Source organism: Molothrus ater, chromosome Z (assembly GCF_012460135.2).
Source record: "Molothrus ater isolate BHLD 08-10-18 breed brown headed cowbird chromosome Z, BPBGC_Mater_1.1, whole genome shotgun sequence".
Taxonomy (NCBI): Eukaryota; Metazoa; Chordata; class Aves; order Passeriformes; family Icteridae; genus Molothrus; species Molothrus ater.
Window position 1 is genome coordinate 2,570,909 of NC_050511.2, and position 26,098 is coordinate 2,597,006.

Consider the following 26,098-nt stretch of genomic DNA (forward strand, 5'->3'; position numbering starts at 1 on the left):
GACACAGACTTAGAGAAGAAAATTAATCATAATTTGTAAGTAATGTGCTCAAATAGATTTCGGTACAGGAACCATTTTTTCTGTTATGGCTCAGGGAGACACAATTTGCATAGATTTTCCATCACTGGGCTTAAACTTGGCATGAATATTCCAGAGCATTTGTGTACATCATTCTTGTTTCATATGGCAGTTCCACCTCCTTAAAGCTTGCTTCAGCCCCTCAAGTAGGACTCTAGGAGCCTATTTAATTTTGTTTTTACCACATGTGGAAGTAATTACTTGTGGAAGTAATCCTATCTGTTGATGTGTGTGCCTGTATAATGGGAAGGAGACAAGAAAAAAAGAGAAATCCTAACTAATAAGAAAATCTTTGCGTCTGTATGTCCTGCTGTTGCAGCTGAGGGACTGTCACTCACACTGACTTTCACTCAAGCAATGAATTCTGACATCTTGAGAAATTTCTGTATCAGATTTGAGTTTGTTATCAAGCCATTTTCTTAATGCACTCCCAGTTATTATGTGTATCAGTGGCACTTTCTGTCTGGCCCATCTTGAGGTCAAACTTTTTATAGTGAAGCAAGTGCATCAATCCTTCTCTTCCACATTGTGCACACAGGGAAACAGCCATGGAGTGGGACAGAGAGGGAGGAAAATAACAGTGTCACCCCTCAGGGTCAGAGAGACAGAAAGAACAGTCTGAAGAAAGAAATATAAAGGGATGCTGGAAAAGATGCAGTGAATAGGGTAGGGAATGGGTAGAAAATAGAAGTAGGAGAAGACACTTTGAAATAGGCAGAAGCAAAGCAAAAATTAATTTGAAAGGGAATACAAATGGGAAAGAAGATAAAAGGTTGCAAATAAAATGTAGAGAGCTAGAAAAAGAAGTAACATATATCTTTCAGGCTGGTGATGTTCCTCTGACTCTTTCACCCCTGTACTCAGTGATCTCACCAGCCTGCTGCCTCACCCCTGGCTCCCTGTTCCCTTCTGGTTTGTGACTCCCCAGCTCGCAGCTGAAGGAGCCACCTGCTCCTGGCCTTCTGCCTTCCCTCATGCAGTGCCCCCAGCTCGGAAGGTCCCTTCTTTTGGATCCATGTCCCAGGGATGACATTGATGTGCTAGTCTGCCGTGGTTGCCATGGCACCAGTACGCGTTTTCCTTCTAGAAAATTGCAGTGTTCGGGGACATTGCAGAAAATTGCTAGTTATCTACTTGGGGGAAAAGTGAGGAACAGTTCATTCTTGGGTTTTGGCATTTGTCTGTTTGTGTAGAAGGTGAAAAGTTCTGAGTGTGAGTTACCATGTGAAAACAGCGTAGTATGAGGATTAAGTTTCCAGGAGCCCTCTGCATAACCCAGGCAGCAGACTGTACATTTAGCAGGGTGGTGAGATTTACTGTGTGATTCTACTCCTAGTTTGGTATTATGCACCTGCTACAAATGCACTCCACTGAGAGCAGAAACAGTGGAACATGAAGTAGTTTGAAAGCGGCCCATTTATTCCTCTCTTGTAAGCCTACAGATATAATATTTACTACTGGTGGACTTCAATAGACACTCTGACATGAAAACAAATAACACAAGTTATTCGGTGTAGACACTTTATACTGTGTTTTCAAGTAATTTTGAATATTTCTTCTCCTAATGAATGAAAGTATCTCTGTTCCTAGACTGTTGTTGCTGCAGAGAGACACAGGTATGTCTAGGAGAGTCCTGAATTGGTTTTTTTGTCATAAACCTCTTCTGGTTCAGAGCCTCTCTCCACCATGAGCACAGAGGAAGATCAAGAACACCCAAATGTTGCAAATGCAAGTCCAGTCCCTCAGTGACTAGGGACCTGACCCTCAGGTTTCTCTAGTATTCCCTGAACCTTCTTTCCACAAATATTCTCTCAGATATTCCCTCTGCCACTGTGCTCAGTTTCTATGTGATCCTGAGCTGCCCAGTATAAATTGTGAATCTCAGTCTCAGAGAAGTGCAGTCCCTCAAGGACAGGAGGAACAAGTTATAAAGGTTTTCAAGCAGCCCAAGTAAGGATCCACCTGCCTTTGAAATTCTGTCATTCTAATTTAGCACAAACATCTCAGCCCAAACCACTTGCTGTGATATTGATATGCACATCCAGGCTACGCTGCTGGCGTGGCCGTGGCTTGGCATTATTCACTCCATTGGCATCGTCTGTCTAAAGATTTGCCTGGAATTGAAAGTCAAATCCTGGTGCTCTGCTCCTGAAGTCCAGCCACAGGGAAGTCTTGGCTGACACAGATGGAATTAGTCTCAGAATTTACATTGTTCTTGAGGTCCTTGGAAAGCTGTTAGTGCACAGGTTCTCCAAGGCAGCTGGATGCACACGTTGTTTCCTTCTGGCTGTCACTAATATCAAAGAAGTTAAAGTTTGCTGTGAAAATGAGGCAGCTAGCAATGTCTTGGAAAGAAACTTTGCACAGGGAAGCTGTGGATATCCCATCCATGGAAGTGTCCAAGGCTAGGCTGGATGGAGCTTGGAGCAACCTGGGGTAGTGGAAGGTGTCCCTGCTCATGGCAGCAGGGTTAGAATGAGATGGGCTTTAAAGTCCTCAATGATTCTATGATGTGAATAGAATCATTGAGGGTGGGGGTGTGCAATGAACCCAAAAAACCAACAAATTTTATTAGGCTCATTAGGATTTTCCCTCCAGCTGCTTTGTCACTGCACAACCATGGCCCTGAACTTTCCCCACTACCTCATCCATGCCATCCTGCAGCAGAGCTGCACTAAGACTCTGACTTTGGTCTTGGAGATGCTCGGCCAAGCTGGCAGGGAGGGAATGGGAAGGCAAATGTTATATTCCCATTCACCTCACACCCCAAGAATCTGAGGATTAATGTATCCATTGTAGAGTTGAATTTCCCTAGTGGTTAGCTCTAATTTTCCGCAGCTGCACAGACATTAGTACAGCAATAATACTCCTAATAGCAGTGATGGCTGAGACCGTCAGACAGAAAAGATCCCTTGTTTTTGGGAAAAAAATAGATACCACAAATATATCACCCTAGATGAATCTGTTATTAAAAATTGCTTTCTGAGCCTCCCTAAATATCCTAATAATTTAAAAACAAAAACCACTGAGGTATTTGGACTAAGGACCTCATTTTCCTGGAAATGACAAAAACAACATTTTCTCTGAAAATAATTAAGTGCAGGTAGCTCATTGGAACAACTGACCAAGGTTGATACATTAACTTGGATACATAATTTTGCTTCCAAGCCTGCCCCACGTTGAATTCCCCACCTTCTTTAAGAGGGACATATGTAGGTTCTTGGAGAAATTTACATTGTCAATATTGTTTTACTGCTGATACACCTGCAGGAACCCTGGTTTTTGGCAGATTCACTTTCAGGTGGGCTCTGGCTTTCATAATTAACTCATTCCTGCACTGTCTCTGTATTTCTGCAGGATCTCTGCCCCTCCTGCCACCTCTAGTATTCTTCCTCTTTCCACTTAAATTTTTTTCAGGAGCTCCTTGTTAATCCATGCAGGCTTGTGGCCACCCTTATGTGACTTCCTGGTCTCCAGGACAGATCATTCCTGAGGCTGGAGGAGGTGGTCCTTGAAAATCAACCAGCTACAGATGTAAGCTCCATCTGTTGTCTCCTGTACAAAGACAGAGCTTTTGCAGTCTAAGGGGATAGGAAGCAGAGAAACAGCCTCATACATTCAATTCACTTATATGTGGATTTGTGAGGGAAGTGCTTGTAATAATGCATGTGGGTGTTTACTGAGCGTCTTTCCTCTTGGCTATAAAGCTTTGAATAATCACTTCCAAGCATAGTGACAGAAGTGGAAAGGCTTGTAAAGGTGGAGAAGTGTGTCTGCTGCCAAGTGAAAATGAGCATATAGAGGTCAATGGTGCAAGAGCGACAAGAGGCTGGACATGTTTCCATGTAGGTCAGTCCAGTCTAGCTTGTCTTTTGTTGAGACTGGCCTTCCCTCATGCACAGCAGTTGATGACCTGAGCTCCCTTGCCCATGGCAATGGCACCATTTCCCTCCATTCCCGTGAGGAATGGCTTGTTGTGATGGAGTACACAGTCTGAGTCCCTCCTTGCCAGGTGAATCACCCTCTCCCAGAGAAACCCCCTTTCCCCAGGAGGTGTTTTCTCTCTGGCCCTCGCAGGTGGGGCACGACGGCGCTACCCCTGAGAGCTGCTGGATGATGGAAGAGCTCACCATCGTCGTGCCCACCAAAGGCGTCATGTACAACTTTGTCTGCAAGTGCTGGCTGGCCAGAGACAAAGGGGACGGGCTCACTTCACGGATCCTCAACATCCTGGATGCAGAATGTGTTAACATTGGCATCAAGGTAGGCACCAGGCTCCCTTTGTGCCTTTAGCTGCTGCAGGGAGCTCTGCTGGCATAGCTCATATGTCAGCAGCTCTCAAGCTTTGACTTCTTCAAGTGGCTTGAGCCTTCCCTTCATTTTCCTTCCCTATGTTATTTTATCAGCAAAATCTTTAGGCTTGGCTTAGGATCACGACTGTTTAGGGCCCTGTTTAGTGAGGCTGGCTGGAGGCAGCCATGGCATAGTGGGAGGGCAGAGCAGGTGGGGCCCAGTTCAGCAGCCTGTCCTCATCTTGTCACCCACTGGGTCACCTGGTACCCCCAGAGTGGGAGCAGCTGCAAGGTGAAGGATTACTTGTAACTCATCAGATTAGAGCAGTGGAAATATCCTAATGTTTTGATCCCTCCATGATGTGGCTACATACCAAATTTTCTAATAGGAGATAGGGAAATTAATAATTACTGGAAGTTGTTGAAACATGAAAACATTTGTATGCCTGATTTTTGGTGAGAATAACTAACTAAAGTTGAATCAATGATGAACAAAACTCTCTTTTTTCATTCAAATATATGAATTTTGAAGTAATATCTGCTATGCCATATTTCAAACAAGTACAAATTGGAAAGCTGAGCTATGCTGATTTTGGATGTACGATTTGTAGCAGAAATAACACTCTGGATGAATGTGACTATAACACTGTGTTTAAATACCTGTGTGGCAATTTAAAATCTCCACAGATGTGCTTCTATTTACAGTCAGGTTACACTTTCATACTACATTATTTTTTCTTTATGCTGCTCTTGATCCCCAAGCTAAAGATATTCTCCTGAAATCTTTCTTGTTCCCCAGACATGCAAAAAATTGATAACTTTTTTAGCATTTGTGAAGGATTCACCAAATCAATGCAGATTTCTGTGGTGGAATTGACCTAAGAGGGTGTTAAAACCTTCCTCAGACTTAATACAAAGGTTAAAACCAATCTCATAAAAATGCCCCATCTGTTGTTTAACCTCCTGGATGAGGTTTCCAAGCCCCTATTTGTAAGCTGATGGCTTTCCCATAGATTGAAGTGGATCTTAATGAAGACTTATGTTCAGTCTTCCTTTAACAGCACAATCCTGAATATTTATTTTCACAAACACACCAAAAATAGACACATCTAGCAACAATTTTTTCCCTGTGATGTTGGGCCAGAAACTTGATGGGAGACTTGAAGGAAATCTGGGGAGATGCTTGGGACATGAAAACAGAAGTGAGCATTTGACTTTCTGATCAGTCTCCTAGCTGAGGGAATTTGGGACTGTTCCCTCATTAATAGCTGTAGTTAGAAACTGAGTCTTACAGGCATTTTAGTGTTCAAAGACAACTGATATGTTTAGCATCATTGGGAAGATTATTACTTTTCTATTTTTTTTTCCTGCTTGGCTTTTGTACAGCTGTACGTACCCATTTCAACTTAATTTTCTCCTTGGCTTGATATTCCCTCTTTCTGCTTTAAATTGAATATTTGCTTTCCCATAGTTGGAGAAATTACTCAATGTCCACCACAGCCATTAGAAGCCTTCAATGCAGTGGTAAAAGAGGTTTTCTCCTTCCTGTAAAAAAATAGGATGCATTGCTAAGATTTAAAATACGTGTGGATGAATATGTGATCAACAGGTTACTCAGGTTCAAACAAATGTGAAAAATATTTTTTATATCATGTTATTCCTATGCACTGTTTATTTATGTGGCAGCAAAAATTCAGGTGAATAAAACTAGGCTAGCAGGGCACTATTTAAAATATGTTTCTGTGAGCTGTTTCTTGATATTCCTCCACCTCTTAAAGAAGCCTTGGTACCATAGCTATGATCTTGGAAGCATCTAAGTGGTCTAGAAGTCTTAAAACCCCTGATGGCCACTGGGATTTGCACATTTTTTGACATATTTATTCAGAGTCTTATTGTTCCCCTGTCAGGAGAAAAGAACAAAATTAGGCTAGTAAGGTGAAAACTATAAAAAACATCTTTTCACAAACTGGCATGCCTTCAGTGCACACAAGATCTGGGAGGACTCTGCAGCTGATGCAGTAGTGAGTGTCCCCCTGGGGAGCAGGACAGCTGAATTTTTGTACCACAAGGAGTGTTCTGATGTATAAACCTCCAAACTATTAGTGATATTGGAGTAAACGTTTCCCAGATAAACACTGAACTTGGGGGAAACATTTTGCAGCCAAAAAAAAGAAACAGTTGTTCTTCTGGGAGACTCTTTTTTAAAATTAGCAAGAATTTGGTGCAGAGCAGAGCTGGAGTGCTGGAGGTGACCAGGCAGAGACACTGGTAGCAGAGGGTTGGAGACCCAGCTATTTATGTGATGGTTGTGACTCCTCTGAAGAAGCAGCTTAAGAGATCCTCATCACTGTGTTGCAACAGGACAAGGGATAACAGGTTTAAACTGAGGGAAGGTTCACTTGGATTAGATAAAAGGAAAAAATTTTTTACACTGAGGGCGATGAGGCCCTGGCACAGGTGCCCAGAGAAGCTGTGGCTGCCCCTGGATCCCTGAAAGTGTCCCAGCCCAGGCTGGGCAGGGCTTGGATCAGCCTGGGATAGTGGAAGGTGTCCCTGCCCATAGCAGGGATAGAACAGGATGAGCTTTAAAATCTCCCTTTCAACCCAATCCATCCAGTGATTCTGTAATTCAGATGTTGTCACAATAAATGTGTCTCTTTAGAGGCTGAGAAAATCTGTAGAAAAGGTCATAGATTGAAAGTCCTGTAGTAAGTTTTGGTGCCTAACTTTGCCTTTGAAAACAATGGTGTGGAGTAGTAGAACCAAGAAGCTGTGTTGGAACATTTTCTGTCAATGAGGTAGATCTCCAGGAAAGCCTGATACCCTCTGAAGGCTGACCTAGAACACAGACTGGACAGAGCTTAAGAGTAAAGTAGGGATTTATTGGGAGGCCTCAATGGATACACTTTGGGGAGTACAAGAGCTACACCCAAGATGAGCCAAAATTGTCACAAAATGCACGACCAGTCATAGGGACTCTCACTTTTGTAAGTCCTGGTCCATTTGCACATTGGAGTTAATTGTCCAATTACAGCTTTAGGCTATGAAGTCCCATCCTTCTTGTTTTTATCTCTTCAATCCACCACTGTTTGTGCTCTTGGGCCTGAGATTTGGGTCATTTGTCCTTGGTCCCCAGCTGGGGCAGGAATTGTTTTGTCTCCCTGCTCTGTGCAGAGAGCTCACCATCCCCTAATACAAAGCTCAGACCCACACACTAAAGCAGCACAGAATCTGAAAAATATGAAAACTAAAACCTGAGGCATCAGCCCTGTTTAGCTTGGGTTAAGGACAGCTGTTTAAATTTCTGATTTCTTCCAACCCTCACCAGATCCTCTACGAAGTCACGGTTGTGACCGGAGACATCGAAGGCGGCGGCACCGATGCCAATATTTTCATGACTGTCTTCGGATCCAATGGGAACACTGAGGAGCTGCTGCTGGAAAAAAATGGGGACAGGTACAGTAGCTGTCATTTTTGTGGGTTAGAAGTGGAGTGATGGCAGATTTTGGTGTCGAGTCAAGAAGCACTCAGAGCTTTGATCATGCTGCCGCTGAAACACATTTACTCCCATTGACATTATAGATTCAGACCTGGGCCCCTTGTAAGTATTTCTGTCAGATTTTTACAAAGCAAAGGAAAAGAGAGCACTGTATAGCCAGGGAAAACACCCTTTGTTATTTGTGCAAGTTTGTTTAACCTGTTCCTCAGTGGCTTTAGAGATAAGCATCTTGAACAAAAGTATGAAGTCCTGCATTGTCCCCAGGAAGAACTGTGAACATTGCCCAGGATTGCACTGGGAAATGGATGGGTGGTGGCAGACAATGCTGCACTGAATGCCCTAATTTTACTAAAAATGACAAACCTCATGTTTTCTTCATCAGAAACAGCTAACAACCACTATAACCCTAGCCTGATGCCAGCACTTCCATAAGCCAAAAAACCCACACATGCCGCCACTCATCCACTTCCCAATGTTTTTTTGTTCCCTCCTAGCACCTTCCCTAGTACAGAAAGCTTTGGCATGCTCGAGAATGAACCATCTTTTAGTGGCATCATGCTTAAATTTAATTAATTGACTAGCTCTGATCTTATTCAGCAAGGCATCTACAGAGCATCAAAGGGTGGGAGCTTTTGGCCACACAGTTTGAGCTCAGCTCGCTGAGGGAATGCTGGATAACTGAGAGGATAAGGTGCACCTTGCACAGAGGTGTTTGCTCAGGGAATGTTTCACTTGAAGCCGTTGTAGCAGAGTGGGTGTCTGGACAAACATAGCTAAGATTGAGAGCTTCCTGTGTCTAGTTAGTAACAAGCACGAGCCTTGTCTGTTGTGAAAAAAATGCAGCAAAGGTGCTGTTAACTAAAATATCTGTGAGAAACACAGCTGAGTCATGCAGAAAACCACAGCTCTTGGGGCTTGCTGCTCCCCATCACAGAGGAACATCCAACATGTGGGGCAATGCCCCTGGCTTACCAGCAAGTGTGGCCTTCAGTGGCACCCCTCTTACCAGACCCTGAGCAAGCCCAAACTGGCCTGTCTTCCACTCATTTAATCCTAACACTCAGTCCTGGTAGGCAGGAAAATGGACCACTGATGTTTGGAGTCAGAAATGAAGCAGATTTCACATCTGGGTGTGTCAACCAAAAAATCTCTAAAGGGGATCAAGGAATCTCCAGCCCCTCAGGAGCATGGCTGTAGGTTTGCTGCATCTGGGGCAAGCCATACCCTAAATTTTGTGGCCTCTAAAAACACATCCCATTTGCCTACACGGGTGGGATGGGCAATCTCTGATATAAGAGTATGAAAATGCAATGCAGGAGAATAGAAAAGTCTCTGTGTTATTAGTTGCCTGGGTTATCATCTGACAGTAGAGGAGCTGTGAAAGGTGTTGAAAAGTCACTGGGGCTGTGTAAAGAAAAGGAAGTGTAAGGCACAACTCTTATTATGTTAATATCCCCAGGATGCTGTGCTATTCTGCTGGCACATCTCTGCTAGCTGGAGGTGCTCTGTATCACACCTCCAGCTGTACAGAGCTCTTGTCATCTCATTAGCACCCTCTGCAGAGGACATTCATGTCCCCAAATTCACATCCTGCCTGCTTCCGCACCACTGCCACCAGTCTTCATCCAGCTGTTAACAGCACAGGCTCTCCTGGCTCTTTTCCACGTGGAAATCTCTCCAGCCCTTGCACCAGCAGAGCAGGGGATGGGTGAGAGCTGCTGCAACCCAATGGTAAAAGGCTCTTCATCTTTATTGGGGCCATCCAGTGCCAATTCACTCACAGCAGCTTAGTGTCTTACCAGGAGCCGTCTGTCTAACCTGCCACAGATTTAAGGCAATTTTCGCTACATTACACTTATTGCCAAGACCCCTGGGCAATGGAAATATTTATAAGGGCAGGCATAGCTAGGAAAGCTTAATGAAACCCTGTAGATAAATGGTTCAGTGTCCTGAAAAGGGAATAGCAGCAGTCAGCTTGTCTGGCTACTTCTTCCCTTCTCAATTTTTTTTTTCAGGTTTATGTTCATCTTCATATAAATTAGGGATAGCAAAGAGCTTCTGGGTCACCCATTTTGTCACTTTGGCAATCACTTCCTTCTAGTACTTCCCTCTTGGAAGAAGCAGATGAGTATCAGTGTTACAAACTTCAAACAAGGCATTTGCTGAAGATAAAGAATGTTTTATTTTGCTAGCAGACATTTTAGCTTAGAGCTGCTCATCCTGGAAAGCCTCAGAGTGAGAGATTTCTATGAAGCTTTGTAGATAATAGTGATTGTAATAAAAACTGATCATAGGATCACAGGACAATTCAGACTGGAAGGGTCACACCTTTTTGTTAAATAGATGTGGAAATCAATCCAGTCCAGGGACAAAAGTACATTCTATTTCTCACAGTGAGACAGGCTGCCTCAGTATCCGGTACCACAGAAAGACAAATAAGAAGAAAAAGGAGTTTTTCAAAGAGCAAACATAACCCTTAATAACTAGAAATGGACTGGGACCAAAATGCCCTGTCCAAATGCTTCTGGGAGTGCAGAGGAAGCAATGCCTGGATGAAAACTGAGAGGCTCGAGCCAACCCCTATTGCTAACATCTGCAGCTATGCATGCTCAGATAATGGTGTGAGTATAATCACATTCATCCTGCAGGGGGTAATCTGAACAGAGGTTGGTAAAGAAAATTGGGGTTTTTTCTCCACATTCTGGCACTGCACTGCGAGGCTGTGTGCATTGCCAGGAATGAGATATCATCATTATGGATTGTTTCTGTTATGGCAGTGCCCACAGTTTGCAGGGCTCTTCGCAAACCCCTCAGCACACTCAGGAAATCCCCCCACAAGGAGAAGTTTGCATGAAGGAGAAACCTCAACAGCAGAGTGGTCACCACGTGCTTGGTAGACCTCCTGGATTTGGCTGCCATTCTCCTTAGAAAGGATTTGATTTCCAACTCCAAGACCACAGCAGGTCCCCAGGTATTTGAGGGAGCAAACAGAAAGATACACTTGTTTAGAACAGAGTAATATTGAGCCTGAGGCAGCACATCCACTGAAGCAAGGCTTTCCATCAACACCAGTGATGCCAGGAGGGAGGGAAGGTGCAGTCCTAGCCAATGTAATCTTCTTTGGGAAGCACATGTTAGCTGTTTTTTCCCTTCTCCTGCTTCCTGCTGATTGTTATGGATGAGCAGCTCCTGCACGTCCCTGTGCCTGTACACAGCAGCCACGCACTGGAGACGGTCTTTCACGCAAGCTTACACAAACCCACCCTGGTTCTTACCAGAGGCAGAGACAGTTTGCAAATCCAAATCCCCCAATTCCATCAGGTTGGCTTTGTCTCCACTCTAACACAATTTGCCTGTGCTTACTAAACTTGGGCATCAGGCTCCAATCCCAGTGCCACATTCAGCTGAGCTGCAGCAACTGCCTCTCTCCACAAAACACAAAGTTTTGTGCTGAGCCTCAGGGGGAAGGGGATGAGGCAAAATTATTTTGCCTTCTAGCTGGAACTGGCCAAGGACAGGCAAGTGGGCAGCTGCCAGGAGGGAGGCGATGTTCAGAAGCCTGACTGTGAGCCGCTATTGTTCCTGCCACAAACAGAACAGTAATGTATGCTACAGGCTGCCTGGAGCAGCTCCAGGTGGGCTGTGTTTTCCAGGGAAGGAGGAATCCCTGTCAAATCTGCACTGAGGTGTCTTGCCAACAGCAGAGTAGCTGGTGATTGCAGCACAGGAAAGCTCAAGTCCGATAAAGAACACTCATAAACTTTTGATTTGAGGTTGTTGGCACGGCCAGGGCTGCAGCATGGGATAGAGATGCTGTGAGAGGCTGTAAAGCATCAGGAAAACCTCCTTGGTCTTGCAATCCCTGCAGGTTTGAGCGGGGCCAGGAAGACAGTTTCATCATGGAGATCGCCGACATCGCGCCCCTCAGGAAGATGAGGATCCGGACGGACGGGAAGGGGACGCGCCCGCACTGGTTCATGGAAAGGGTAACGCTCTTGGCATCACGGGTCCCTCACAGCCTGCCTGTCCTGGAGCCTCTCAACCCCTGGCAAAGAGGAGAAAGGCACTGAGGGACTCATTTTCATTAATTTTCTACATTTTTTTTCTGTTTGGTGTCTCACGGTTTTTCTGCCGGTTTTTCCCGGCAGGAATTGAGTCACAAAAGAAGAGAGCAGAGGGAAAAGCTGTGCTTTGGAGCTTTTTTTGTGGTGGAATCATCATGTCTGGAAGTGTTCAAAAGGCTTGTGGGTGTAGCATGTTTGTGGGCTATGGTTTTACAATGATCACTGTGGTGCTGGGTTAATGGGTGGATGTGATCATACTGGACACTTTTCCAACATAAATTATTCTATAGTTTCACCACAGATTCTGCTCACTCTCCTCTGCACGAGCCTTGGTTTGTACTCTTGTACTCCTGTAATATTTTCTGGTCCCTGGATTGTGCCCTTGGCCCCTGCAGATCTCTGCCATGTGGGAATCTGAATCCTTTGGAGTGTGGATGTTTGTCTGCCAGACAGAGACACCCTGGGCTGGGTGGGACATTTCCAAATCCATCAATTCTGCTGGATCATCCCATTTTTCTTCTTTCCTTCTCCTCTAGCACATACATTTATTTCTTTTCTTGTCCATACAAATGAGGTGTCTTTTTTATCTTGCATTTTGAATGCAGCATGCAAACTGATGGTACTTTCTCCCTGATGTTCTACCTTGCACAAAAGTACAGTGCTTGCCTTTATCTTTGCTGTCAAACCATCAGCTCTTTGTAAGGATCACCTCTGTCTGGGCAGTCAGAAGTAGTTTGCTTGTTGTGGGTCCCTATAATTGTATTTCTGAGACAGAGGGGGAATGATGTGCTGATTGCAGACCATCAGATGTCATTAATGGAGAAACACATCTCTGCCATTTTCCTTACCATGCTTTTCCTGGAGTCAACATCCTGCTGGGTTTCTATATCTTGACCTTTTCATGAGAACAGTTTAAGACCTAGTAGCTTAACCATGGTCAGAGGGAACACTGCATGATTTTTTAATTGGGTCCTTTTTTCCATTTTTGACTAATTTACTCCAGTCTTTTTCACATAGATAATGTGTTTCTAAACACTGACCCTACATAGCCACCAGTTTTCAGTGAAGTGATGGACTTCATTGTCAGAAGAATTTCCATGCTGCAGTGCCATTTTTATTTCAATATTTTCACTTCTAAATTTTTTCTCAGCAGTTGGGGAAGGAGAGGAACTGAAAGAGGAGGAATTAAGGCTGGACATTAGGAATAAATTATTTACTGTGAGGGTGGCGAAATACTGGCACAGGTTGCCCAGGGAGATTGTGGCTGCCCTATCCCTAGAATTGTCCAAGGCCAGGTTGAACAGAGCTTGGAGCACCCTGGGATAGTGGAGGATGTCCCTGCCCATGGCAGAGGGTGGGGCTGGATGAGTTTTAGAGTCCCTACCAACCCTTAACATTCCATGATTTTCTGATGATGCTTCTGCAGCTCCTCCACGGATTAGGCCTCCAGCATATATCTTTAGAACTTATGCCACAGATGCAGAGTTTTTCTCTCTGTGCCTAAGGAATAACTCAATCTGTTGTCTGATTTGATTCAGATGTCTTGGTCAAACTCCCTTAGTAATTTCTCACATGCTTTCCCCCGAGTTTTATAAATCTTATACATATAAAATGAAATTAAATCAAGCTTATTCATCCAGAGACATTCCAGGTCTTGCAGTCATGAATCAGCAGCAGCACAAAGGCAAGGCATGGATGCATCTTCAGGTGTGCCTCCCCACCTTCCTGTTGCCTTGTCTGTCCAGGCGTTCCAAGCCCTCATCCTGCTGGACTTTCCTACCAAAAGCAAAGATTTCCCATGGAATTGGGCTCAGACGACTCTCATTTGTACGCATCCAGCAGACATACAGCCACCTTCCAGCTCTACAGAGCCACAGGTGGACCATGCAACAAGAACAGGTCTTGAGACAGACTTAACAGAGGGCTTGTAAAAAAGAGGAAGAGCAATTTTTTACATGGGCAGATAGTGACGGAACAAGGGGCAAGGGCTTTACACTAAAAGAGGAGAGATTTAGGTTAGACATTAGAAAGAAACTCTTGGCTGTGGGGGTATTGAGGCCCCGGCACAGGGTGCCCAGAGCAGCTGTGGCTGCCCCTGGATCCCTGGCAGTGCCCAAGGCCAGGCTGGATGGGGCTTGGAGCAACCTGGGATAGTGGAAGGTGTCCTGCCCGTGGCAGGGAGTTGAACTGGAAAATCCTTAAGGTTGCTTCCAACCCAAACCATCTTTTATAATTATATGATTTTATAAGCTTATGGAAATGATGCCTATAGTTTCTTTTTTTTTTTTTAGATAAACACATCACAGAGGATTTTTTAACTCCAGTGTTACGTAGATAACGGTATTTATTGGTTTTCTTTCCCACCTTCCCTGCAAAGGTAAACACAGCATTTGCATTCCCAGGCAGAGGGTGGCTTACAGAAGCGTTCTGGAAGAGGGGAGGAAGGATTTTTGTTCTCTGATTTGTATTCCAGCCTTAAAAACTTACGTAGCCTGGTGTGACATGAAAACTGATCGGAGCCCATTTCCATTTCTGTCAAAAGTGCATATTAAGACTGCATAATGAAATACTTGTGGGGGTAGTGCTAAACTCTCAGACAGATGGTTCACAGTTAGTGCTAACTAGCACAGTGAAATGAGAAGCTAGATTAAGCCATCAACCCCGTAATTAACCATTTGTTGCTCCATTTATCTACACTATATTCTCAGTTTTCTTGTTCTATTAAACTAACAATAAATGATCTTTTTAATTCTCTTTGGTCTTTTGGTAAACTGTTGCTAGCTATAATTTATACTGCTTTTAGTTTAGCAGATATAGAAATGAATAAATACCAATTAAAATGCATGAATTATCAATGATTCTGTACACAGCCAAAAGATTCAATTTACAAGCAGGCAAGTAGTCATATTTTTTTTTCTGCCTATATAAAATGCACTAAAATTTCATTCAGAATCTCAGCAAAGTAATGAACCTGGTGCTGCAAATTCAAACTTGCTACCACAAGTAACAATATGTTTTAAATGCTAGTACCTAAACCTCTACAGGGAACAAAATTTGATTAGTGATGTTTTGCAACAAAATGAACATTATTGATCATTACTATGCCCAAACAGGCATCGTGAATGTTCTCCAAAGCTGAGCAATGCTTCCTGATCAAACCACTGCTGGAGGGACACAGAGTGGGGATTTTTTCCACTGATGTGATGCTGAATCTCATGTTCTTCCACACCAAGCTGCCATGACACTGCTCTGTGTTTCTGAAAAACCAGGGAACAAAATCATAGAATCACAGAATGGTTTGGGTTGGAGGGGACAATAAAGTTCATTCCATTCCACCCCCTGCCATGGGCAGGGACACCTTCCACTGTCCCAGGTTGCTCCAAGCCCTGTCCAGCCTGGCCTGGAACACTCCAGGGATCCAGGGGCAGCCACAGCTGCTCTGGGCACCCTGGGCCAGGGCCTCCCCACCATCAGCATTAAAAAATTTTCAATCTAATTAGGAAACTTATCTAAATGGATACTTTGGAAAACTCTTCCTGGGATAGCTGCTTTCTCAGTCCCTGTGATGATTTCACCTGCTGCCCAGTGTCTTAGCTTTGAAGTTGAAAATCTAGAAACGAGTAAGGATGAAAGCTCAGTGAAATAGCAGGAATTATGAGACTGTTGAATTCTGCAGAGTTGCTTCCCTCAGAATTTTAATGTTACTTTGTGCTGTCAAAGCCAGACAGATAAGAAGCTGCCTTAATGAAGCACTAATTGCATTGCATTCAAACGTCACAAATAATCCTGCATGTGGGACTCGGTCTTTATTCAGTCCTTTCTCCTTTGTATAAAGGAGATTAGGAGAATTTGAGAGTTATTATTGAGAATTGAGAATTATATAGCTGAAGCTGACTTTTATTCTTTGCAAAAGAGAGAAGTCTTTTTGTTTTACAGTCAGAAGTTCCTAGGTTTAAGTGAAGAATAATGACATGCAACAGAAGCATGAAATCCTGTGTTTGAGCCTTTGAAGGTGAATTCCAGGAGCTGTGTATTTTGGTGTCAGCAGAGTGGGAGACTCTGTGGAGCATGTTTTACATGGCATCTGGAAAAAAGCTGGGTAGGAGTAAATCAAATAATCGGACATGTCAAACCTTTCCATTGCCAGAGACAGTGGGCAATTAATTTCAAATTGTTGGTTTAATGTTCCTGTCAACTACTGTATTTGCTCAGCTACAAAGCAAATTATCAATGTGTTATTCATACACGCTTCTGCCACTTTCTTTCCATGGCTTATTGGTGTTCTACAGCCCAGTTAAGCTCCTTGCATAATGAGCAAGGAAGTTTGAGCTGAAAAGCACACTGGATGCCCACAGCACGTTCTAGGTATCCTAAAAAATAGCTTGGGTGCAGTGCAAAGTAGTGGTCTCATTGCCAAGCAGGAGCTAGTTTTACTGAGAGGAACAGGCAGAAATCAAATATAGTCTCAGCTCAGCTCACTGAGATGACTTGGTTGACCCTCATGATTGAAACCAAAATCCTGCATCATCCTCTGTGTGTGGAACACCCACAAACATCTCCCTGCAGGATGGGATTCATCTTCTGCTATTTTAGTCACTGAAAAAGGCTACATTCAGCTTTCATCCCTTCCAACAAACTGCTCAGGGCCCCTGTGTAGTCACGAGACAGGCAGACCTGAGAGAGGGGGCAATGCCTCAAGAATTCCTTACCTGCCCCCAGTTTAGGTGGGATCTGGGGCTTCCCTGGGGATACCCAGATCCTACCACACGATGTGCTTGGGCTGGATCACCAGCATTTAGTGGGTCCATGCTGGGTAAGTGAGAGGCAACGTACCCACATTGTGACACAGAGGTCAGCCTGCCCCTGCCGCTGCTTCTGTGTCCCTTGCTGTGACCACAGAATCAGAGTTTGGGTTGGAAACTACATTTAAAAATCCTCTCATTCCACCCCCTGCCATGGGCAGGGACACCTTAGACTGTCCCAGGTTGCTCCAAGCCCCATCCAGCCTGGCCTGGGACACTGCCAGGGATCCAGGGGCAGCCACAGCTGCTCTGGGCACCCTGGGCCAGGGCCTGCCCACCCTCCCAGCCAGCAATTCCTAATTGCCAAGAGCCCAAAATCTGTGCCTGCCCTCTGGCAGTGGGAGCCATTGCCTGGGTGCTGTCCCTGCAGGCCTTGTCCCCAGTCCCTGTGCAGCTCTCCTGGAGCCCCTGGAGGCCCTGGCAGGGGCTCTGAGGTGTCCCTGGAGCTTCTCTTGTGCAGCTCAACAGCCCCAGCTGTGCCAGGCTGGCTCCAGAGCAGAGGGGCTCCAGCCCTGGCAGCAGCTCCACGGCCTCCTCTGCACTGGCTGCAGCAGCTCCAGCTCCTTGTGCTGCTGGAGCCAGGGCTGGGGCAGCTCTGCAGGTGGGCTCTCACCTGAGCCCAGGGGCACAGGGGCAGGATCCCCTCCTCTGCTGGGGGATCAGCTCAGGACAGAGTTGGATTTCTGGGCTGACATCCCTTGGGCAAAAAGCACTTATAAAATTAATTTCTTTCCCCTGTCCGCTCCTCCCGTATCAGCAGCCCCGAACAGGATACCAGGGCAGGTCTCTGTTTCTGTCCTCACAGTAAGATGCACACAGATGCAATCACACATCCTGGGTGAGGGGCTGAGGATGGGAAAATCTGGCATTTTGCTCCAGCAGCTTTAGTAGCCAGACGTTTTTTTCTCAGACAGCATCTGGAGTGCTCAGCATGGGCTGGGTATCTGTGAGAGGCCTGACCTCTGTGTCTCTGAGTGCTCTCCAGCTGACAACTCTAATCTGCTTCTATCCCCACTGCTTCCCTGACAATTCCCTGAAAGATCTGCTCAGGACATTTTGCTATAACAGTGTCACTGTCATTCCCAAGCAGGGCAGGGGTATTGCTGGCTGAACCTCTGCCAGCATGGAGTTTATGCCCTGTGGTGGGGGGAAAATAGACCACAGATTTTCATAACTACGGAAAATAGATTTTCAGTCAATCTGACATTGCTCACAGTTCAATTTTTCAAAGAAAACTTTCTGGGTTGGACTCCTAAGAGGATGCAGGCATCATTCACACATCCTTGAGAGAGGACACTTGTGTGCCCCAGCAGAAAGGCCACCAGCTGGGCTGGGGGAGACCTGGTTTCTGCTTGGTTCAAAGCAAGGGTCTGATTCAATCTCTCTTGACTCACAGAACAGTTTTTTTGACCACGAAGTAATAGTGTCACTGGCTATGAATAAGCAGCTTTTTAGAAAAGTGGGACATCTTCTACAGCCAAAAATGTCCTGTGCCCCTGGGACAGAGGGTGAAGGTGCTGTGTTACAGATCCCTCTTTAGCATCAGGCAGACTGAAAACCCCAGATGAGTGTCCTACCCACAGAACCATTCAATGCACAAACAGCATGGCTTGATGATCATCTTCAGTGTAGCTACTGCCCTTTTTAAAACAACTTTTTTATAACCTGGAGCAGTAGTCTTCTTTTGAATTGCTGAAGACTCCAGCAAGGCTTGGTTGGGGTCAATAGAAGGCCATGGACTGGGACACCTGGAGTTTGAAGACAGAATCTGAGCACATTTTATCTCAAGATAAGTTTTACTGATGTTTTTTTCCTTAGGCTGATATATGAGACACAGTGGAAGGGCACTGAGGTGGTCACGGGGCTACAGGAAGCACGTGGCACACTAGGAAATGCTGAGGAAAATGGAGTTTTTAAGCCATGACGAGAAAAGGCTGAGGGGGAATCTAGTCACAGTCTTCTGCTGCCTGAAAGGAGATTTCAGAAACCACTGATCCACACTCTCCTCAGAGGTGGATAGCAAAAAGTCATGAGGCAATGGACATGAGCTGCACTGAGGAAAACCCTGGCCAGATACAAAGAATAAAATCTTCCCAATGAGAGTGGTGCACCCTGGATGAGGACTGAGAGTGCCTGGGGAATCTGCACCCTTGGAGATTTTCACAGCTCAGCTGGACAGGGCTTTGCGCGGCATGCAGCCACACTTGGAGCAGGGGTGGAGCTGTGCACCTCCAGGCATCCTTTTTAATGTGACATCTCCCACCACTCCTGGTTCACTCCTCCCTAATGCTGTGCCACACTTCCCTGGCACTTCTGGGTTCACGTTTCCATGGCCTTTGCAGAGGCAGTGTTTTCTGATGCTCTGCTACACACAGGTACAGCCTCTGTTGCTGTTAGACGGTGACACGAATGGCAATTTACACAACGGTCCCCTGCCTTCTCTTCAGCTCCCCCAGTTTAGTCAGAGCTTACTGCTAGGTTTTTGCTCCAGGCAGGTGTAATGCTTTCCTCCCACTTGACTGATGCTCCACTGAGCCCACACACAACAAGAGACATAAAGGTGGGTATTTTATTAGGCATTTGTTGGAATAACTTGTTGAGCTGCTCTGAATTCATTCCCATTCTGTTCTTATCACCACAGCATCTGAGCTGCTTCCACGACACGTTAGATAGTGTGACTAATATCTGTTGCATACTGTTTGTTCTGTCACCTTTTCCCAGAGGGAGAAGTGTGTGAAATATTAAGTTTTTGCTGGCCTAATTTTATCTTGTGCCTTGTTTTAACTTGTTTGGGCTTGCGTCTCTCTACAATGAATTCTGCTTGTTCACGCAAGGGAGACAGGCAAAAGAAAGATGCTGAGTGTTTCAAGGAGAGATAGTGAAGTTTTTAATAACTCTGTTCCTTCTTTGGAGTGAATTCCATGCTGGCTCACAGGAGAGGTCTGACCTCTTAGAGATGGGCTTTGTCCATTTGGTCAGAGGTCCAAATTTCTCCCTTTGCTTTGCCACGTGGTTGAAAAAGCATTACAATACTGTGAAGATCATTTCTCAGGACAAACCAACACAGCAAATGTCGTCCATAGGAGAGAGCTCCATTTATCCCAGAAGTGTGGGCTTTGGAGCTATGGCCAAGCTCTTCCCATGTCCTACCACATCATGCACTTTATGAGTTTAACATTTGCCCTCATTCAAATGATACGATTTTCCCCCCCATTTTGACTCTTCACAGATCACCCTGAAGAACCTTACTAACCAAGAAGTGGCCACATTTACCTATGGGGATTGGCTGTCCAAGCTGAAAAATGCCACAGGAAGCCTGGAGTGTGAGATGCCAGCTGTCATAAATGACGAGCAGATGATGGAGGACACCACATACACTCTTCAGGTTAAAACCAGTGACATTGGAGGTTGGTCCTTGCTGGGTATTTTATTAATTTTCTACTGTGAAGTTTGTTTTTGAACAACGAAAAAAAAACTCCATCTGCTTCATTTGAAATTACATTTGAAAAAACATAGTTTAGCCGGAATACAACCATTTTGTCTGGCTGTTCACTGGGGCAGTGTCTAAGAGACTCATTCTCATCTGAGCTCTGGGAATAACATATTTAGACACAAGGCCCAGGTCTGACTGCTCTTTGATTCCTCTGAAGACACCCTAACAGAAACTATTACCAGACCAAGCTGCAGAGGTCAGCAGCCACATTTTTCTTTTTTGGTCAGGTCCATAAATGTAGGGTCAGAGCTGGTGTGCATCAGGTTTTCAGTCAGCACTGTCTGCCTTGCCTAAAGCAGGCAGCAATAATTCACCCACCTTTCCAAAGTGTTTTGAGACCATTTATCTCAGGCTGTGAAAAAAAAAAAAAACATTCCTAAATGCACACCAGACAGAAGAGATGGAACAGAATATACAGAAAGAGCTTCCAGAGCCATGAAATGGGGTTTCAATGTAATTTCCTGGGATCACTGCCTCTTTTCATGGGAAATTTTGTCAGGCTGCTGGATGAAATCTGCTGCCACATACAAACTGAATAGTGCCAAGATGGGGCAAGCCAGACATTGTCTTGTTTCAAAGGTGTCTTCCTCAAGTGAGATTCTGTCACACCAGTGCACATAACCAACTGCTGACCTCTAAAGATCTTTTCTTTATCCCTTTGTTGCTTCTTTTTTTTATTATTTTTTTCCTTCCCCCTGGTTTTATCAGCGGTAATTTATGCAGCTTCTAAAGTTTGATCCAAGAATATCAAAATTTCTCTGGCAGAGCATCTTCGTGCCACCTCACCACTTCTTATCTATCTTCTCTGCCGGTTGCTTGTCTGAAAAACGTGTAGTGAAATACAAAAAACAAAAGAGAGAGAGAGAGAGAGAAAGAAAGATTTGTTTATGTATCTGGGCATCCATCTAATATAATGGTAGATCTTTCTGTGACCTTTTTTGTGAAAACCAGCCCTCACTCACAAAGGTGATGGAAATAGAAGTGAGGAGAGAACAGAAAATGACAGCAGCAGCAGACAGATCTGCCCTTCCCATTGAATGAAGGATGACAGGTATTAATGAAGAAACATTTTATTTCATTATGAACAGCGACAACCAGTAGGAAAGAGCAGATTACAGAGTGGTTTGAGAGAGTCTGTTTGTGATTAGATCACACAGCTCACTGACACAATGCTGAACTTCATCCAGCTTATCTAAAGCAGGTGCAAGTCATGAACCATCTCCCCCTTTTGATCATTATGTATTCCACAATTACTCCTGGTTGGACCAATTCAGGAAGAAAGACATTTTATCCTTGGTGATGTTTAAACATGTTATATCACCTCCTGCCACGCTGGCACTGTTGAGGAGCAGCAATTCTGCACAAGGGCTGGAATCAAATGTGCTTATTTCTAGCTATAAAGTTTTTCTTTGCAGTGGATTTCAACTTTCCAGCTCATAAGAGTCACTGAAACGGAAAAAAAAAAAAAAAAAAAACCACAGGCAAAATAATTTCACCTATTTGCCACTCTCTGAAAAATTGTATTTCTGGTTTTAGTTCCTCCTAGTCTAGACTGTCTCTGGTTAATTCTTCTGGGAGAGAAGTCATAGAAGTCATCATCAGTGGTCTGGGTAACTCTCCTGAGGGTCTCTTACTTTTGAGTTTTTCTTCATCAGATTCAGGCAGAGATTTCATTATTAAATTAGGTTAGATGGCTAAAGTTAGGGAAAATTAATCCCACAAAGAAGATTCTGGAGCAAACTAGAAAGCATAAGCTATTTCCTCTCCACCACACAAACATGCTTAACAGCAGCATTGTTTTACATTTTCCTCAAGGAAACCTTTAAGTTACATTTTGTCTTTCACAAAGTCACTCTGCTCCAGTGAAAATTTAACCTACAGAGTTTGCAGCAGGGAACAGCTCTGCTCCTGAAAGGCTCAAATCACCTTTTTTCCACCACCAGCAGTACCTCAGATGACTCTCAGGCTGCACAGAGATAAGAGGAGGTTGTTAGGGCATACACCTACCAAGGCAGATGGGTAATCTTTGGTTAAAACCAAGGTCTTGATCTCAGATGTAAAGCACAATCTGATTTTCTTCAAGGCAGGACCCACAGACATAGATGCAATAGGGGCAGACCACCTGATGGCTCTTTCTGAGGCACAAAAATGTCCTTTGGCTGGTTAATTTTTACTTTCTCTATGCAGGCATTGTATATATGCTAATGCAATAAAGATGGAGAGTGAATAAATACTGCTTTCTCATTTTCCAAGCATTAATGCAACAGAAGGTTCTTATCTCTGCTGTTATAAGATTAATTAGGATGTTGTCAACTCAGTTCCAACCTACAAATTAAATAATTTAGGACAGTTGGTGTCAGCTGATAGTGCCTTATATAAGTTTTTTTCATGTAAAAAGAAAGACATTATTTGGCCTCAGAAGGCTGTGACTCAAGCCCAGAGTTTGTTTAAAAATGAAGCATCTGCTCATATAATCATAAGGAATCGTATAATCGTAGAGATTTCTGTTTAGAGGGTCCTCTAGAGGTTATGTCACCCATTTTCCTCCTCAAAGGAGTGTTGCCAGCTAAGACTGCCCAGCCAAACACTGGACAACTCCAGGAACAGTGATGATGCCACCACCTCCTCATGCATCTGCACCCAGACCTGCACCATATTCCTAAGAAACTTGTTTCTCCCTCATTCCCAGCCTGAGCCTCCCCAGCAACCTCTGTGGCTTTGGTTTTTTGGGGAATGATGTGACGCAGTGCATGGCCCTGGCATCATGACCCCTGTGCCTGCAATGGGGCCCTTGTGCTCTGCCCCAGCTCCCCCCAGGGCTTCTCCTCTCATCGGTGTGTCCCAGCCCTTGTTCCTCTTAGTATCCACCCTCCAAGCTCTTCTCAGTGTCTTGACACAACCCAGGAATTCAAACTCAGTGCTTTGAATTGCACTGAGCTCTGGAAACCTCCTGCTAGCTCGGATCCAATCAGAACATGAAGGGTACTGCTGCAAACTTTGGGACATCTTCAGCTTCCCAGCATGTGCAAGGTTCATTCCAACCCACACAGAGGAGTTTGCATTTCTCCTTGCCGGATTCCATGGGATTTCTTCTTTCCCAGCCCTCAAGTTTCTCAAGGTCCATCTGGGCTGGAATTCTGGCCTTCAGCATGTCACTCGCTCACACAAATCCACCCTTGGCTGGAAACCCGCTAAGGAAACACTCTGCCACTGTTTAGGGTGTTGATGATGAAGTCCAGCTCAGTTCTGCAGACCCCAGAATCAATCCATGAGCCATTGCACTCATCACCAGTTAGGGCTGGTGCAACCACAGTACCTCCATCTCTTCATTTGTCAGGTTTTTTACAGTTCCTAAATGTGGCTGGCAGTTTCCTGGAACTGGCAGCAACAACAACAACAAAAAAATATCAGTGACCCAAATAAGTGAAATGTACATTGATTTAACGTTTCTGTTTTTTACTTTCCCATCTCCTGCTAATTGCTTGTGAGGGAAATGTCGCAGCATGAGACCTTCATAAGCTTCTTCCTGCAGGGACGGTTTTGCTAAGAAACAGTTTGTTCTGTGCCTTTTGAGACCTGGCATTAATTAGGAGCCTGCTCCTTGCAAGGAAAGGGACTTCAGTTTGCTTTGTTCCTCACCTCAGCAAGCTTTGGGGTCATAAAAAGTACTGCCAGATGAACTGCCTGGATCCCTGATGCTTTCTCCTCCTACTTAAACCCTTCCCAGGGAACTGTTGAAAATTAGCCCCAATTTAACATGGGCAGCTTCTCGCATGGACACATGCTGCTTTGCCTTTCCTCTATAGGACTCTTTTTCTCCTCTTTTTCTTCTAGCAATTTTTTTTTCCCCAGTCCTTCCATAAGAACAGTCATGATTTCTTCCTAACTTCTGTATTCAATAATCATGTGGAAATGGGACCTTTCTCCAGAAGTTTACAGTCCCCCTAACTCTGTCTCTGCATTGTATTTGAATGGACCTGTGGGAAATACTGCCTATGTGGCTCAAAGTGGATTTGTGATACTCCTGTGCAAGAAAGGGCCTGGCAGGAGGTTAGACTTTCAAAGCTGGGCTATCCAAACGAGGGCAGCAGATGCTGAGTTTCTTTGTAAGGCAGATTTGAGCTTGATGATCTGGTTTTACACAATGGTTTTGACACAGCAATGGCTGTCTGCCCATGTGTAATCCTATTTCTCTCCGTGAATCTGCTTTTATATTACTGTGTCAAAATTAAAATGCAATCGTTTTGGTGGAACTATAAATAGTGCCAGATGAAAATGTAACACTTGCAGCTAAAACGTAAGGTTACTGCAGGTGGTTTGGTCTGGAACTTCCCAAAGTCAGGAAAACAGCATGGCTGTTTTCTTTGGCAAAATACGGACAGTAGAGGACAAATGACGCTCAATATCAAGTAATAAAGATCATCTTGGAAATTTTTTAATTTCCTAGCATATACACAAGAAGAAGGTGGAAAGTGGTAGGGCAAACTGTTGCATGAGAAACTGGGACTTTTTCCATTGATTGCTGCATGGTCAATACTTTGAGAAAGAGCAATATAGAAGGAAGATCTGTTGGGTGTTGAGAGAAGTGGGCCATGAGATGCCACAGTGGCTTGGTTGATGATCTGTACATAGCTCTGAAATCCCTGTACCATCAAACACAGCAAGAGCAGGAGGAGACAGACCCCAGCTGAAGGATCCTGAGTACCACAATTGCTTGGAGAAGGTTGTGGGACTGCAGGAGGGAATGACTGAATGCTGAAAAGGAATACTGCTTCTGTGGGAAGCCCAGGACACCACTTTGTGGCTACAAAAGTTATAAAGTATGTTCTTTAACACTCCTCAGTAGATTGGTGGATTCTGCTGGATAAGTCACTTTACTTCCCCAGCTGCTTTGGAATAATGTGAGTTACTACCCTGACATCCCCTGCAGAGTGCTGTGACGGGCACTCCTCCATCAGGAACAGAAATTTCTGCTTCCCAGTGCACTGCCACCACCACAGTCACAGCACCTCAATAGCCAGGGCAAAGCATCCAGCTGTATTTGTGGGATGGACTGGAAGAGCTGATTGTCCTCCCTGCACAAATCCTGCACAAATCCACTGAAATGTCTTGGCAGTGCCCAGAGAAACATGAGCACCCCTGCAGCCTCTTCCAGCCTGCCTTTGCTGCCTCTCCATGCAGCTGGGGGCCGGGAGTCAGCCCAGGGTGGCGGGGAAACCCATGGCATTTTTCTCTGCTCTCTCCTTCCAGGAGCAGGCACCGACGCCAACGTGTCCTTGATCCTCTTTGGGGAGTATGGGGACAGTGGCACCCTGCCTCTGAAGGAGTCCAACAAGTCCAACAAGTTCGAGAGGAACCAGATGGATGAATTCAGCTTCTCTGAAATGCTGAGCCTGGGAGACCTCTGCAAAGTGAGGATCTGGCATGACAACAAAGGTCAGGGCAGCGATGGGGCGGTGGGAGAGCTCGGGCTGTTGTCACTTGAGGGAACACGCAGACACAGGGCAGGCTGAAGGCAGAGTCCCTAGCTCTGCTTCAGGCTGGGAAAATTACCTGGGTAATTTTACCCAGATATTGATTTTTAACTTTAATTTTTACCAGGATTTTACCCAGATCCAGGGAGCTGGTGTCCCAGCTCCCCTGTCTGGACACACCCCTTCAGGGTGCCCCTCTCCCTGGCTGCTGCTGCAGCAGGTCCCCAGCTTCACTCTGAGCTTACAGCCACCTCTGCAGCACTGAGGATGCCTCCCCCAGAGAAAAGCCACCCAGCCTGCTGTCCCAACACACTGAGTCCACCCTCACCTCTCACACAGGGCCAGCATGGTGCTCCCAGAGCACTTTAATGTTCTCAGCCTGACACTGACACGCGG

At 45.0% G+C, this 26,098-nt stretch overlaps 1 protein-coding gene across 1 annotated transcript in view; it reads left to right on the plus strand.

Annotated features, from left to right (window-relative positions):
- Positions 1-26,098, plus strand: part of LOXHD1 (lipoxygenase homology PLAT domains 1) — a 134,129-nt gene that overhangs the window by 90,293 nt on the left and 17,738 nt on the right. Inside the window, exons 33-37 of the mRNA XM_054517861.1 lie at positions 4,156-4,341; positions 7,699-7,826; positions 11,738-11,855; positions 19,965-20,142; positions 25,479-25,664. Of these exons, the coding sequence (XP_054373836.1) occupies positions 4,156-4,341; positions 7,699-7,826; positions 11,738-11,855; positions 19,965-20,142; positions 25,479-25,664 (796 nt within the window). The remainder of the gene's footprint in view (positions 1-4,155; positions 4,342-7,698; positions 7,827-11,737; positions 11,856-19,964; positions 20,143-25,478; positions 25,665-26,098) is intronic.